Source organism: Chironomus tepperi, unplaced genomic scaffold (genome assembly GCF_022539635.2).
Source record: "Chironomus tepperi strain 1889 unplaced genomic scaffold, CSIRO-AGI_Ctep_v1 contig_35, whole genome shotgun sequence".
Taxonomy (NCBI): domain Eukaryota; kingdom Metazoa; phylum Arthropoda; class Insecta; order Diptera; family Chironomidae; genus Chironomus; species Chironomus tepperi.
Window position 1 is genome coordinate 1,256 of NW_027226157.1, and position 12,182 is coordinate 13,437.

Sequence of the window (12,182 nt, forward strand, 5' to 3'; positions counted from 1 at the left end):
AAAATGACGAGAGTTAGCAATGGCTTGACAATTGTTTTGAATCTATTGATCTATTGATTTCTCAGTTAAAAAAAATGAATATTCCCACAGAGTGCCTTAAATAAAATTAAAATTGCTTTTTCAAAGAACCATTTTTTCTCTTTAAAAGGTTTTAATGTTGGACCTCCAACATCAACAATCATAGATATTCCAAAACTACCACGAGCTGCCCTCCTTGTGGAAAAAGAAACGAAAGATGATGTGAGGAAATGGACAATTACTAACTGCGAAAGTCTCTCCGAAGCGCTGCAATTTTTCGACACAAAAAATTTAAAAACGGAACTAAATGAGCCTAATAATGTTCTTCTTCTAAGGTTTGAAGTTGATGAAGACTTTGTTGATTTAAATTCGAGAGAAATCTCAGATTTATCTAGTCGGTGTCTCCAAAAGTCAGTTATTATATTGCTGTTGTCTAATGATGCCAATATGTTTTCAATTTTCTGGAAATCTAAGGATGTCAGTAGCCTTTTGACCCTTAGGTCTTATAAGGAAAAGCTATCAGAAGAATACATAGAGCTGTATGAGTTTATTGCTGTATTTTTGAAAAATTCGCTAAAAATAGGACATTTAGGTAAGACAAGCTTTATAAAAGTAGTTGAAATCCAGAATTAATTCTTATCATTCCCAGGTCTTCATACCGGCTACACAAATCGAAATGATGCCAATAAAATTGAGATTCATCTACTCGCTGACACCCGAGGATACAACTTACTTCTTCTCGCTGTTGAGTCAGGAAACTCAAAAATTGCCAAAATGTTGTTAGAGTCAGGGTTAAGTACTGATCTACCTGAAAGTAATTTATCTGCACAATCTATAGCTGTTGATTCTGGACACTATGATGTTCTCTTAATGTTGCTTCAGTCTAATTTGACATACCCTTCAAATCTTGATTTAAGCAAGTGCCCAAATGAGGTTCAACAATTTATGGAAACACCAAAGCTCCTTCGAAGAGCACTTAAGGACAAGGATGTTGAAAAAGTAAAAGAAATTTTACATATTAATAAAAATCTGCGTCATTTCTACACAACATCGAACGAATCAGCTCCAAAGTTTGCAATTGAGAACAACCTGATTGACATGTATGAAGTTTTGCTTACAAATAAAGTCATATTTGGTCCACATGAGGATGTCATCTTAATTATGAACAAACTTGATTACGATGAGAAGCGTCACCTCCGCGAGGTTCATTTCAAGCATTCAATCGATATGCCTGAGAAGCACATCAACACTCTTATGGCAAATTCCTATGTCGGTCATGAGGAAGTCACCAATGTCCAGGAAAAGCTTGATCTTGTTCAAAATGCCTTCAAATTGCTAAACGAAAATCCATTTATTAAAATCATTTTACTCATTGTTGCAGCATCCAAAAAATTCAGAATCATTTTCGATTTCAATCGTGATTCCGTTGAGTTAATTGATCCGACTGCCGAGTCATCAACAGCTGGATTGTTTTATTTATCAGGTCGAATGTACATTGGAGCTAAGCAACTTCTTGATAAAGCTACACAACGTGAAGCAATTGCAACTATAGCGCATGAACTCTGTCACTATGCAATGAATTTGGTTTATAGTAATGATGCAAATCCATACAAAAAAGACGACCAGGAATCACAAGATAAAGTTGAGGACGTATCCAGAGAATGTCAAAACATGAGTGGAACCGAAGATATTGTGGATATGGTTTATGGATGCTACCCAAAGGACATGCATCATGCTGAACTGATTGTACGTGCACCACACATGATGGCTTATTATCATGATCAGCCAGAAAAGTTGGAGGAGTCTAAAGGTAATTTCAATGGATTATTCAGATTGTATGAGGATAAAGTGTTTCCAGAAATGGAAAAGGCACTTCCAAAGATTGAAGAACGAGTTGAAAAGGAAATTGCCAAAAAGGATGAACAAATTTATGCATTAAGGAAGCGATTTGTCTTGGCTATTCTTGTTTTTATTATTGTACTAATTGGTGTTGGGAGTTTTGCTTATATTTTCCGTAAAAAGGACTACGAATATTCGAAACTATCCGATAAGGATAAAGAGATTGTTAAGAATCATGTAGTTTTATATGCAGACACTGAGGTACATTTGAATGACCTTTTCAAACTTAACTCTAAAGCATATGATGAGCTCAAACCTTTTATAGTCAAAAATTTGCTTGACATGAATATGCCACTGAAAATTGACGGTAATCTTGACTCTCTAATTAAACTTAACTGGACAAGTTTAGCTGAACCGTTAAAAAATAAAATCCTGACTTCCAGTGTTATTTTTCAATCTGAGAGATTAAAATTCAAAGATTTGTATGAAAACTATCCAGAAAGTTTTAACTCTCTTAGCCAAAAAGAAATTAAACAAGTCTTGTTTAATGGATCATTGATAGTTGGAAATATGGTAGACAGTGGTGTAAACTTTTATATTCAACGGGAGGTTATTGACGAAAACATTAACTTAATATACCATAAATTTATAACAGAAAAACCGAATGAGAATGAAAGTTTTGAGAAGTTTTATAATAAAACTTATAACGTTGATAACTTTGATGAACTGGAAGAATCTTTAAATAAGATTGTAGAGAGTAGTAGCTATATATCGAGCCCACAAACACTTCCTTTGAATTCAGAAAAGTTTAAATTTGCCCATATGAATTTCGATGACATCATCACACAAGCAAAACTAAGAGGATCATTTATTTTATCGGATGAGGCAGGTTCGGGTAAAACAGTAACTTTTAAGCAACTTGCAAAGTATATTAAATCGAAAAATCCCTCAAATTGGGTCTCTTATGTTGATTTAAAAAAATATACAGAAAATTTTCACATGCTTAAAGATGATTTTTATGATACAGAACCAATATATCACCTTAAGAATTTCCTTACAAATACTACATTTGAAAAAGAATTATTTGACATGGCTCGCGAATCTGGTCAAATGTACATTCTTTGGAATGGTTTAGATGAAGTTCCTTCTGAATTTTATAAAGCTATATTATTAACGTTTAAATTTTTTTCTAATAGCGAAATAAATCAATTTATTTGCACCAGACCCACTCATTCTCATGATTTACGAGATCAATTAAATATTATTTCCGTCAAACTGATTCCATTTGATAGGCCACTCAGAAGAGAATTTATCACCAGTTACATAAATTCAAAAAATGATCCAAGCAATTCAACAGACAGAATCGAACAAACAATTAAACAAATTGAAAACCTCGAAACAAAATCAAGCTCCAGTGACATTAATATTCCCTGATTCTTATTATGATTGCTGATATTGGTGATGATAAAAATGCTTTAGAATCGGCAAACTTGTATGCAATTTATGATACATTTATTCATAGAAAAATTGAAATTTGGAAGAAGAAAATTAAATCAAGTGAGGAATTTATTACAAAAGTTTTATCCGGTAAAGAAAATCTCATAAAAGTTTTTCAGTTTTTTGCATTGTACAATGAATTGTCTGATTTTAATACAATAAGTTTGAGAAAAATTACTGATTTAGATGTTTTTGATTTAAAATATTTAGATGAGATTAAAAGTACGAGTGAAATTGCACGTATTGGTATACTACATGATGATGGTTCCGGAAGTCTTAAACTTTCCCACAAAAGTTTCGTTGAATTTCTTGTTGCTCAATATTTGATTGAGAATATTTACAATTCAAATAGTTGTGCTGGAAGTGAAGAAGCAAATACAAGGCTTGAATTGTTTTTCTATTTCATTAGAGTTTATGGTCATAATCAATGGCTTATAAGTGACTTCATGAAAGATTTTGTTAAGATTCAGAGTACTAACGTGGTTAACCAAAAAGAAGTGATAGACTCTTATGAATTAAATCAAAGAAATCGTAATGGAAAAATTGACAAAAAATTTTATGAGAGCCGAAAGCAAAATTTTAATATCGAAGTGGCAAGAACTTTAATTAATATCTATTCTCGAAAATTAATTGATCTTCTTTCAACTGATCAGCCTCAAATATTTGAATTTTTGTTTGATTTCTTCAAGAAAGATCCAATAGTTTTGAAACACTTGTTGCAATATGATGAGCCAGAGACTCTTTATACAGCTGCATTTAATCCAATTTATAATGCATATCATATTGACCCTAATATGATTTTAGACCTCGTCATAAAGACAAATGTTTTAAATGAAATTGAATTAAATGAGTTTATAAATGGAAAAGACCAGGAACAAACAATCTTGTTGGGAATGTTTCACTATCGAAATGAAAAATATCCAAAAGTGCATCAAAAATATAAAAATATTAAATTTGCATCTAATTCTACACTTTGGGATCTATTCGATGTACTCAAAACAAATCTAACAGATGCTCAGTGGAAAAAGCTTCTCGCTTCAAAATCAGGCTCAGTTATTATGGCTGATTACTTATACAATGCACAAAAAGATCCCAGTAAATCGGATGTTATAAGTTCAGTTGATTTAAGTAGTTATAATTTATTTTGGTCCAAAATGGAAATTTTAGATAATGACGAAAAAAAGGAATGGCTAGAAAACTCGCTCGTTCATTATCTTGAGATAACATCAAGTCCTGCTAATGCTCCTAATGAACAACAATTAAAATTTTTATTAAATCATCTTAAAATAATTTTAAAACCAAATCAAATTTTAGACATGATTTATCATAAAAATATGTTTCACATTGCTGCATTAAAGCCTGAAAACTTTAAGATTCTTTGGGACTTTTATAATGAAAATTCCATAAAATCTGGAAAGGGAGATTTAGATAAATATGACACAGTTAATGCCTCTTATATAAATGCAGAAGGTATTCAGAAGATTTTACTTCAAACTAATGTAGATATGTACTTGTTTGATAATTTTATTATGACTTCTTTCGCAAGGAATCGATCGATTTCATACAACAGTGGTTATTTGGATGAATATCCACAAACTGTTTTGTACAGAGGAATGACAAATTCTAAAAATGCATTGAGTTTTAATCATATAACAATGATTTACAAAAAATTCTTATTTCCTGATCAGTTGAAGGATATTTTAACAGGATCGATATATGACATATTCTATTTCATTTCATTTGCTACGATTGAAACCTGTAAAGAGTTTACATCGTTTTTAAGTGAAGTATTCAGAAATGATATGAATAGATTAAAAATATTTTTGAATACAAAGTTTGAAGGCAAATATACAGCTAAGGATTTTTTTAGAAATATTGTTAGAAAACGACTTGACTGTACCAAACTAATTTACGATTTAATAGTAGAGAAACCGTCCAGTGAACTTTTCACAACACCTTCTTGGGAACTTTCAGCAACGACTGATTTTGACTGGCCTTCCCTAACGCCTGCTTCGGAACCTTCCTCAGAACCTGCTTCGGAACCTTCTTCAGAACCTGCTTCGGAACCTTCTTCAGAACCTGCTTCGGAACCTTCTTGGGAACCTTCCTCAGAACCTTCTTCAGAACCTTCTTGGGAACCTTCCTCAGAACCTTCTTCGGAACCTTATCCGGAACCTTCTTCGGAACCTTCCCCAAAACATTCTTCAGAGTCTTTCAACGTGACTTAAAAACTTTAATCGATAAAATATTGAAGATTATCGCCATTTCAGTTCAAATAAATTAAGTAAGGTTCAAGTTAATTTCCCGGCTTAAAAAATAAAATCTAGTAGATTCCGAGTCACTATGAAACAAATTTATTTCCATTGCATTTTTGAAAACTATCAGGACACTTTTTGAAAAAAGCTGGCTTGCCAGCGATAGTTCGAAGAGGATATTAGTGGATTCTTATCATAGATGGGAAAGAAATTGTACTAATTGTCCATACAGGTTTTAATCCGTACTCTATTGAAAAGTAATTTTGCATAGCAAAATAAAAGTATAGAAGTTGATTCAGCTTCTCTTATATGAAGAAACAAAAAGTTACAAAATTCCTCGTGCTTATCAAATGATTTGCCGATTTTATTGAGACAAATTCCTGTCTTATAGTTTTAAATGCATCAAAGAAATAAAATCAATTTTATTAATCCAACCCTATTCACATAAACTCAATGCAGCTTCTGTAGTAGCATCTTCACATTCGCATATAAATAAGCACATCACATACTCCAAATTATGGAATGAGTTAAGAATATAAAAAAAAAATATGTATATGAAAAAATTCTTTGTAATAAAGCAAAACATGATTGCAAATTATTGTCATATTTTGTGGGATATTTATGAGTTTGCTCACAAAATGTAGAGACGAGACCCGAAAAAAAAAATGCGAGCATTAATTCACCCTTCAGATTGCTTCCTTAACCAATAATTTATGCCATTGTCTGCTGTTGCCTTTTTATTTTTCGGTATGGGTAAAATATGAAAGTAAAATAGAATTATTCATAATTATATTGAAAAATTTCTTTATGTAAAAATCTAAATTTAATAAAATTTTTGCAAATTTTTTATTCAATTTTTGAGACATTTTTAAAATTATTTTTGAATTATGCTAAAAATTTATAGATTTTCACTAAGGTAAGATTAAGTTTAATAAGTATGAACTGCCTTATCCCCTCAAAATCCACAAAATATTCATCATATTAGAGTAACTAACCTCATACAATTATAGTTCATATTAAAAATTCATCAAAACTCAAAAAATCGTAATAAATTTTCACAAAATTTCAATAATTCACACCAGCAGTTTTACTTATTTGCTGCTAATATCCACTAAATCTCTCACAACCCCTTATTTTTCACATATTATTATATTTTTTTGTGTTAAAAGCCATTCAATTCAATATCAGAATACAAGAAAAAAAAGGAATAAAATATATTAAATGTTGACATTAATGCTGAGGTGGCTTTTATGTCAAGGATGAAATTTTTTTTCTCTTTCTCTTCTCTTTTTTTCTGGTTTTTTTGTTTACCATACAACATGACATGAATGTATTTTGTTTATAAATATTTTGAGGTATACACATTTAGTCATATGAATCATTCAGTTCATATATTAGACTTGAAGTTGAGCTATACTAAGAGTACTAAACGTCAGCTGTTAGTGGTTTTAAAGCTGAACATCATTTTGAATACTTTGAAGTTGAGCGTCAATTTTTATAGACTGTTTAGAGTTGAGCATTAAGTTTTGGGACCACTAAGGCTATGCGTCATTTTAGGAGATTCTAATGCTGGGCGTCATTTTAGAAGTCTCTAGAACTGAACGTCAATTTCAAAGACTAAAGCTGAACGTCGATTTCAGAGACTCTAAAGCTGAGCATCATATTTCATCGAATGTATCATAAAACAATCTCAAAATAAATTAATTTTTATAATTAAATTAAATAAAAAATTTTTTTTTCGTCCGATCGCCAAAATTCAATAAAAATTTCTCCATCCTAATATCAATGAACATTCCACAACTCTCAATAATCCCTTTAAATGAATTTTTTTTTAATCTCCTCAGTCCATTCAATTTTGCCTTTTTTTTTAAATTCACTTACCCGACCTCCATTCATTTTCCGTTTCCAATTTTTTTTCTCCCTTTGCCCTTCGTTTTTTGTCTTTTTTTTTTATTGAAATTGCCAATAACATTCACAATTGACACTCACATACAGCACAATATATTTACATGAGACACAAAATGTGCAAAAATGGTTATCATGAAAAGAAAATCACATTCTCGTAATTTTTTTTACGTTTAAAACATAAAAATTGTTTATTGATAATTTATGGTCGTTGCAGAAGTTTCCATTTAACACATACGGTACTAAAAAAATTTTCGTTTTTTCGTTTTTTGCTTCGCTCTGCTTACTTTTTTTTTGTGTGTGCGTGTGATTGAGTGAGGAAGAGGGTTTTTTTGTGTTTAGGTTGTTTGTTATCTTAAAGAATTTAAGAAAAATTTACGCTCAGCTTTGATTCAGAATAATAAACCAAAGAGCTATAAATATAAAAACAGGAAATTATTGATAAGAATCTCAACTTTATTTCAGATTTCTTTTTGTAATATTATGAAATCATATTTATCAGAGATCAAAGTCACTTAGGTCAGCGGCTAAAAATCGACTTAACTAAGCCGTTTTTCTAGCTGGCTACAAAAACGGCTTAGCTAAGTCGATTTTTTAGTCGGCTAAAATATTTAGCCGGCTTACGTTAGCCGCCGGCTAAGGCGTCACTAAATGAATGAATTAATTTCCAAATTAATTGGAAATTTATTCAAATTAATACAATAATTAATATACTATTATGATTATCTTAATTCTATACTTGCTTGTGAAGTATATAATTTTATAGAAAAATAATACAAAATTAATTTTTTACCCTTTTTGGAACTAACGTAAGCCGGCTAAAAAATCGGCTTAGCTAAGCCGAAATATTTAGCCGGCTAAAAAATCGACTTAGCTAAGCCGTTTTTTTAGCCGGCTAAACTTTTTCGTTTAGCTAAGCCGATTTTTAGCCGCCGCCGACTGAAAAGTCAGCGGCTTCGATCTCTGATATTTATCATGTTATTTACGCCATAGTCATTTTTTCTTTCCGCGCACACAACAATAGTGGATACGTCAGTACGTCAATTGTATTACAAAAAAATATTCACACAATTTTGTGTGAAAATTATAAATTGCAAAAATTATTCTTTTTGCTCTCTGCTCTCTTCGAAAAAAATTTAGTTCCACTCAGAATTTTAAAGAGTTCAGTCATAAAATTTTTGGAAGCAAGAAAAAATCGTGTGTGAAATTTGTTTTTAATTTTTCGGTATTGTATTTTTATTCCTTACATTTGATTAATTTAACCATTAATAAGGCATTTTATATTAATCTAGTTGTTAACTAGAAGATAACGTGATTAAATTTATAGTGAAATAAAGTGAATTATTGTTGGTATTTTTATTCAGGCATGGCAGTCTCGAAATTCACACTCAGTAATTTGAAGTTAAAGGCATTTTTCTCCTTAGTAATAATTTTAAGTATCACTTTTGATAGTTATTATTGCAGAAATTCATAAAAACAACATTTTAGTATATAAATTGCTATAATTAGTGCTGTAATTAATGCAAAAATTCAAAAAATATCTCAACTACTAAGTGTGAATTATTGTTTCATTTTTCGAAATATTACAGAAAAATTAATAAAAATCGCTGAGTTCATGCGTTTATTATGATTTGAATTCTGCGAGCATAAAGATTTTATGTTCCTTTTTAAGTTTGGGTTACTCTACGGAAACAAATAATGCAATAAATTAGTTTAATTTGCCTTTAATCATACAAAGTGGCCGCCATTTTGAATTGTGAAAATCTACATAAACACGTGGTTTTGATTAAAAAGTTGGGTATGGAAATAAAGAACAACATAAATATTATTAGTTCCAATCATAAAAAGGCATGAGAAAGAAGGATTCATAGAAATATTTAATCAATAACCATCGTCTCAATACTTTTTGACTTTAGTTATTTTGAAAATTTAACTGCAGGCCTGCACTATTATTAATTGATCATATTATTAGGTTGGTGACTTAATTCTTGGACACTTTTAGATGAGATTTTGAAACTTAAATATCTTTGTAATGGAAATAGATTTTGGAATGAAACAAAAAGCAGTTTGAAGGTCAAAATAGAAATATGTTTTCTGATTAGTTTAAATTTTCCATATGTCAAAGGAAAACTTTGTGGAAATTCGGGAAATCAAAGCAAAGTCAAAAAAAATACGACGATTTGTTTTGAACTCGATTTTCTCTAAAGTTTTCCACTGAATAATAATAAAAACTATCATGTGACGTAAATTTCCAAGGAAAAAATTTTAAAAGTTACGGTACTATTAAGTTTAATGTAAGTACTAAATTTTAAGACAAAGATACAATATTACTCAGTGGAAAACTTTAGAGAAAATCAAATTCAAAACAAATCGTCGTATTTTTTTTGACTTTGCTTTGATTTCCCGAATTTCCACAAAGTTTTCCTTTGACATATGAAAAATTCAAACTAATCAAAAAACATATTTCTATTTTGACCTTCAAACTGCTTTTTGTTTCATTCCAAAATCTATTTCCATTGCAAAGATATTAAAGTTTCAAAATCTCATCTAAAAGTGTCCAAGAATTAAGTCACCAACCCAATAGAATAGCTAGTCATATTTTAAAAGAGTAAATCGTAATAAAAATACGAATAAAAAATTCTATTTTGCACATAGCGAGTATTCTAATTTTTTGTTTTTTTCTCTCACTACAGACTCAAATAAAAATGGAAAAAACACTCGAAAATGTTCAAACTGAGCCCAAGAAAAGAATCAAATATTGTGGCTTCTGTCGTAATCATGATGTCATGAAATTAGAGAAAGGACATAAGCAAGAAGGTTGTCCAAATAAGCAGTGTGATTGTAAGAAATGCAAAGCAACTCGCCAAAAGGGATACAACACAAAGGCTTATCGAGGGAGGAAGAAAATCATTTCAGCATTATCATCAGGTAAGTAATTGACTTATTAGCAGAAACTAAAATTAATCTAAAAAATCATGAGCACGTAACGAAAAATATTTACGTAGCAAAAAATCATGACGTCACAATTTTTCGTAAGAATAATTTTGGAATAATTTTTTTCTGCGGGAATATTTTACTTATGTTTATGTTCGTGTCAATGATAGTTAATTTAACTAATCCTTTATTGCTTGACAAGTGTTTTTAACATAATTAATATAAATGTTTACTCTTTATTGCTCATGATTTTTTAGATTAATTTTAGTCTCTTAGCAATAATGAATTAAGAATTAGTCAATTATTTATATGACATTTATTTTAAGTTCCTCTCTCAGGCAACAACGTTGTAAACAGCAATAGTCAACGAACAATAGAAAAATATAAACACAAATACTTCATGCTCATTCCTGGTTCAGTTTTTGATGAAGCTAAAATTTTATCACAAGTATTCAGATGCAATGACTTGGATACTTCAAAATGGGTGATTCTTGATAAGCAAGAAGTTGATGGAGGATTTGAGGCTAATTTTGAAATCGATCAAATCAGTCATGATATTTTGAAAGAAAAAGAATGCCAATCATTAAAATTTGGCACTAGCAAAATTAAGTTTGGATTGGTTGAAGCCATCGATGAGGAAATGAAATAATTAAAGTAAAGTAAATAATCCTCAACTAGCAACACAAGAAATAATCAATAAAATACATTTTTGATTATTTGTTTTACTACAGCATTTTTTGTCTTGATTCAACCAATTCCCTTTTCAGATCATCACTTAAAAACTTGCAGCTTGTACTCTTAAAATATACTATCGAATTTCCATCAAAATTGACTGTTTTTTTCATTTCATTATTACTTTTTTGCTCACACTTTTATGAAAAAATCTCAAATTCGGAATGGTAAGAACTTTAACGTCATTTTCTACACATCCAATCCAGGAATTTTTTGGTTTAAAATTGCCTATTATAGGCAGTGTCTAGGAAAAGACAAAAACTATTGCCTTTGGCTAGATTTTGCCTTTGGCTAGGTAAGCCTACAAGTAGGCAAATTTGTTTGCCTTTCCATAGTTTATGCCTAGACAAAGTCAAAAGCTACCATGATACAGCTAGACAACTAGCCACAGGCACCTATCTGACAACTCTGGTTTAAATTATATATTCGCTTTCTGTAAGCAAGCAAATATACAAGTTTATCAGCAAGAAATTTCAATAGCAAGCCAAGCGAAGCTTGGCCTACCCGCTGGAGCTTGATCCCTCAAACATATGCCTACCCTCGAAAATTTTTATAGAACGGTGTGAATATATCCGCATTGGGTTTCTACCCGATACACTAGTCTCAAAAATTGTTAGTATCCGAACTATCAATAATGAAGACTGAAAATCGCTTTTAAATAACAATTTCAAATTTAATTCGAAATTATCTTGGTCCTAAGAATGTGGTTCAGAAAACAAATTTTATTTTTGTTTTGGATTGTTATTAAAAAATCGTCAACTTTCATCTTTTTTGCAAAATTTTTTTTGATTTTTATTGATAATGAAAGATTTCGAAGAATCTATGTATTCGAAAATTCAAAAAACTGGCTTTCCAATCTAAACAAATTCAATAAATTCACTCTTGAAATCGTTGTGAATCTAAAAATAATATTTAGTCAGTCTCAGATTCAAAAGAGACAATTTTTTAATCCCAAAATTTTAAAACCCGGATCACTTTATTCGAGTATGTATTCTGAATCCC

At 30.4% G+C, this 12,182-nt stretch overlaps 1 protein-coding gene across 2 annotated transcripts; it reads left to right on the forward strand.

Moving 5' to 3' along the window:
• Nucleotides 1–8,648: 8,648 nt before the first annotated feature.
• LOC139098193 (uncharacterized) lies at nucleotides 8,649–11,178 on the forward strand. Of its 2 annotated transcripts, none has more exons than XM_070650322.1 (3): nucleotides 8,649–8,739; nucleotides 10,208–10,442; nucleotides 10,775–11,178. In XM_070650322.1, exons 2-3 carry the CDS (start codon nucleotides 10,220–10,222, stop codon nucleotides 11,095–11,097), a joined length of 546 nt encoding a protein of 181 aa, XP_070506423.1. In that variant the 5' UTR covers nucleotides 8,649–8,739; nucleotides 10,208–10,219; the 3' UTR covers nucleotides 11,098–11,178. The 2 variants fall into 2 exon arrangements, with proteins under 2 accessions (XP_070506423.1, XP_070506431.1); XM_070650330.1 differs by having other exon boundaries at nucleotides 10,787–11,178.
• Nucleotides 11,179–12,182: the final 1,004 nt, after the last annotated feature.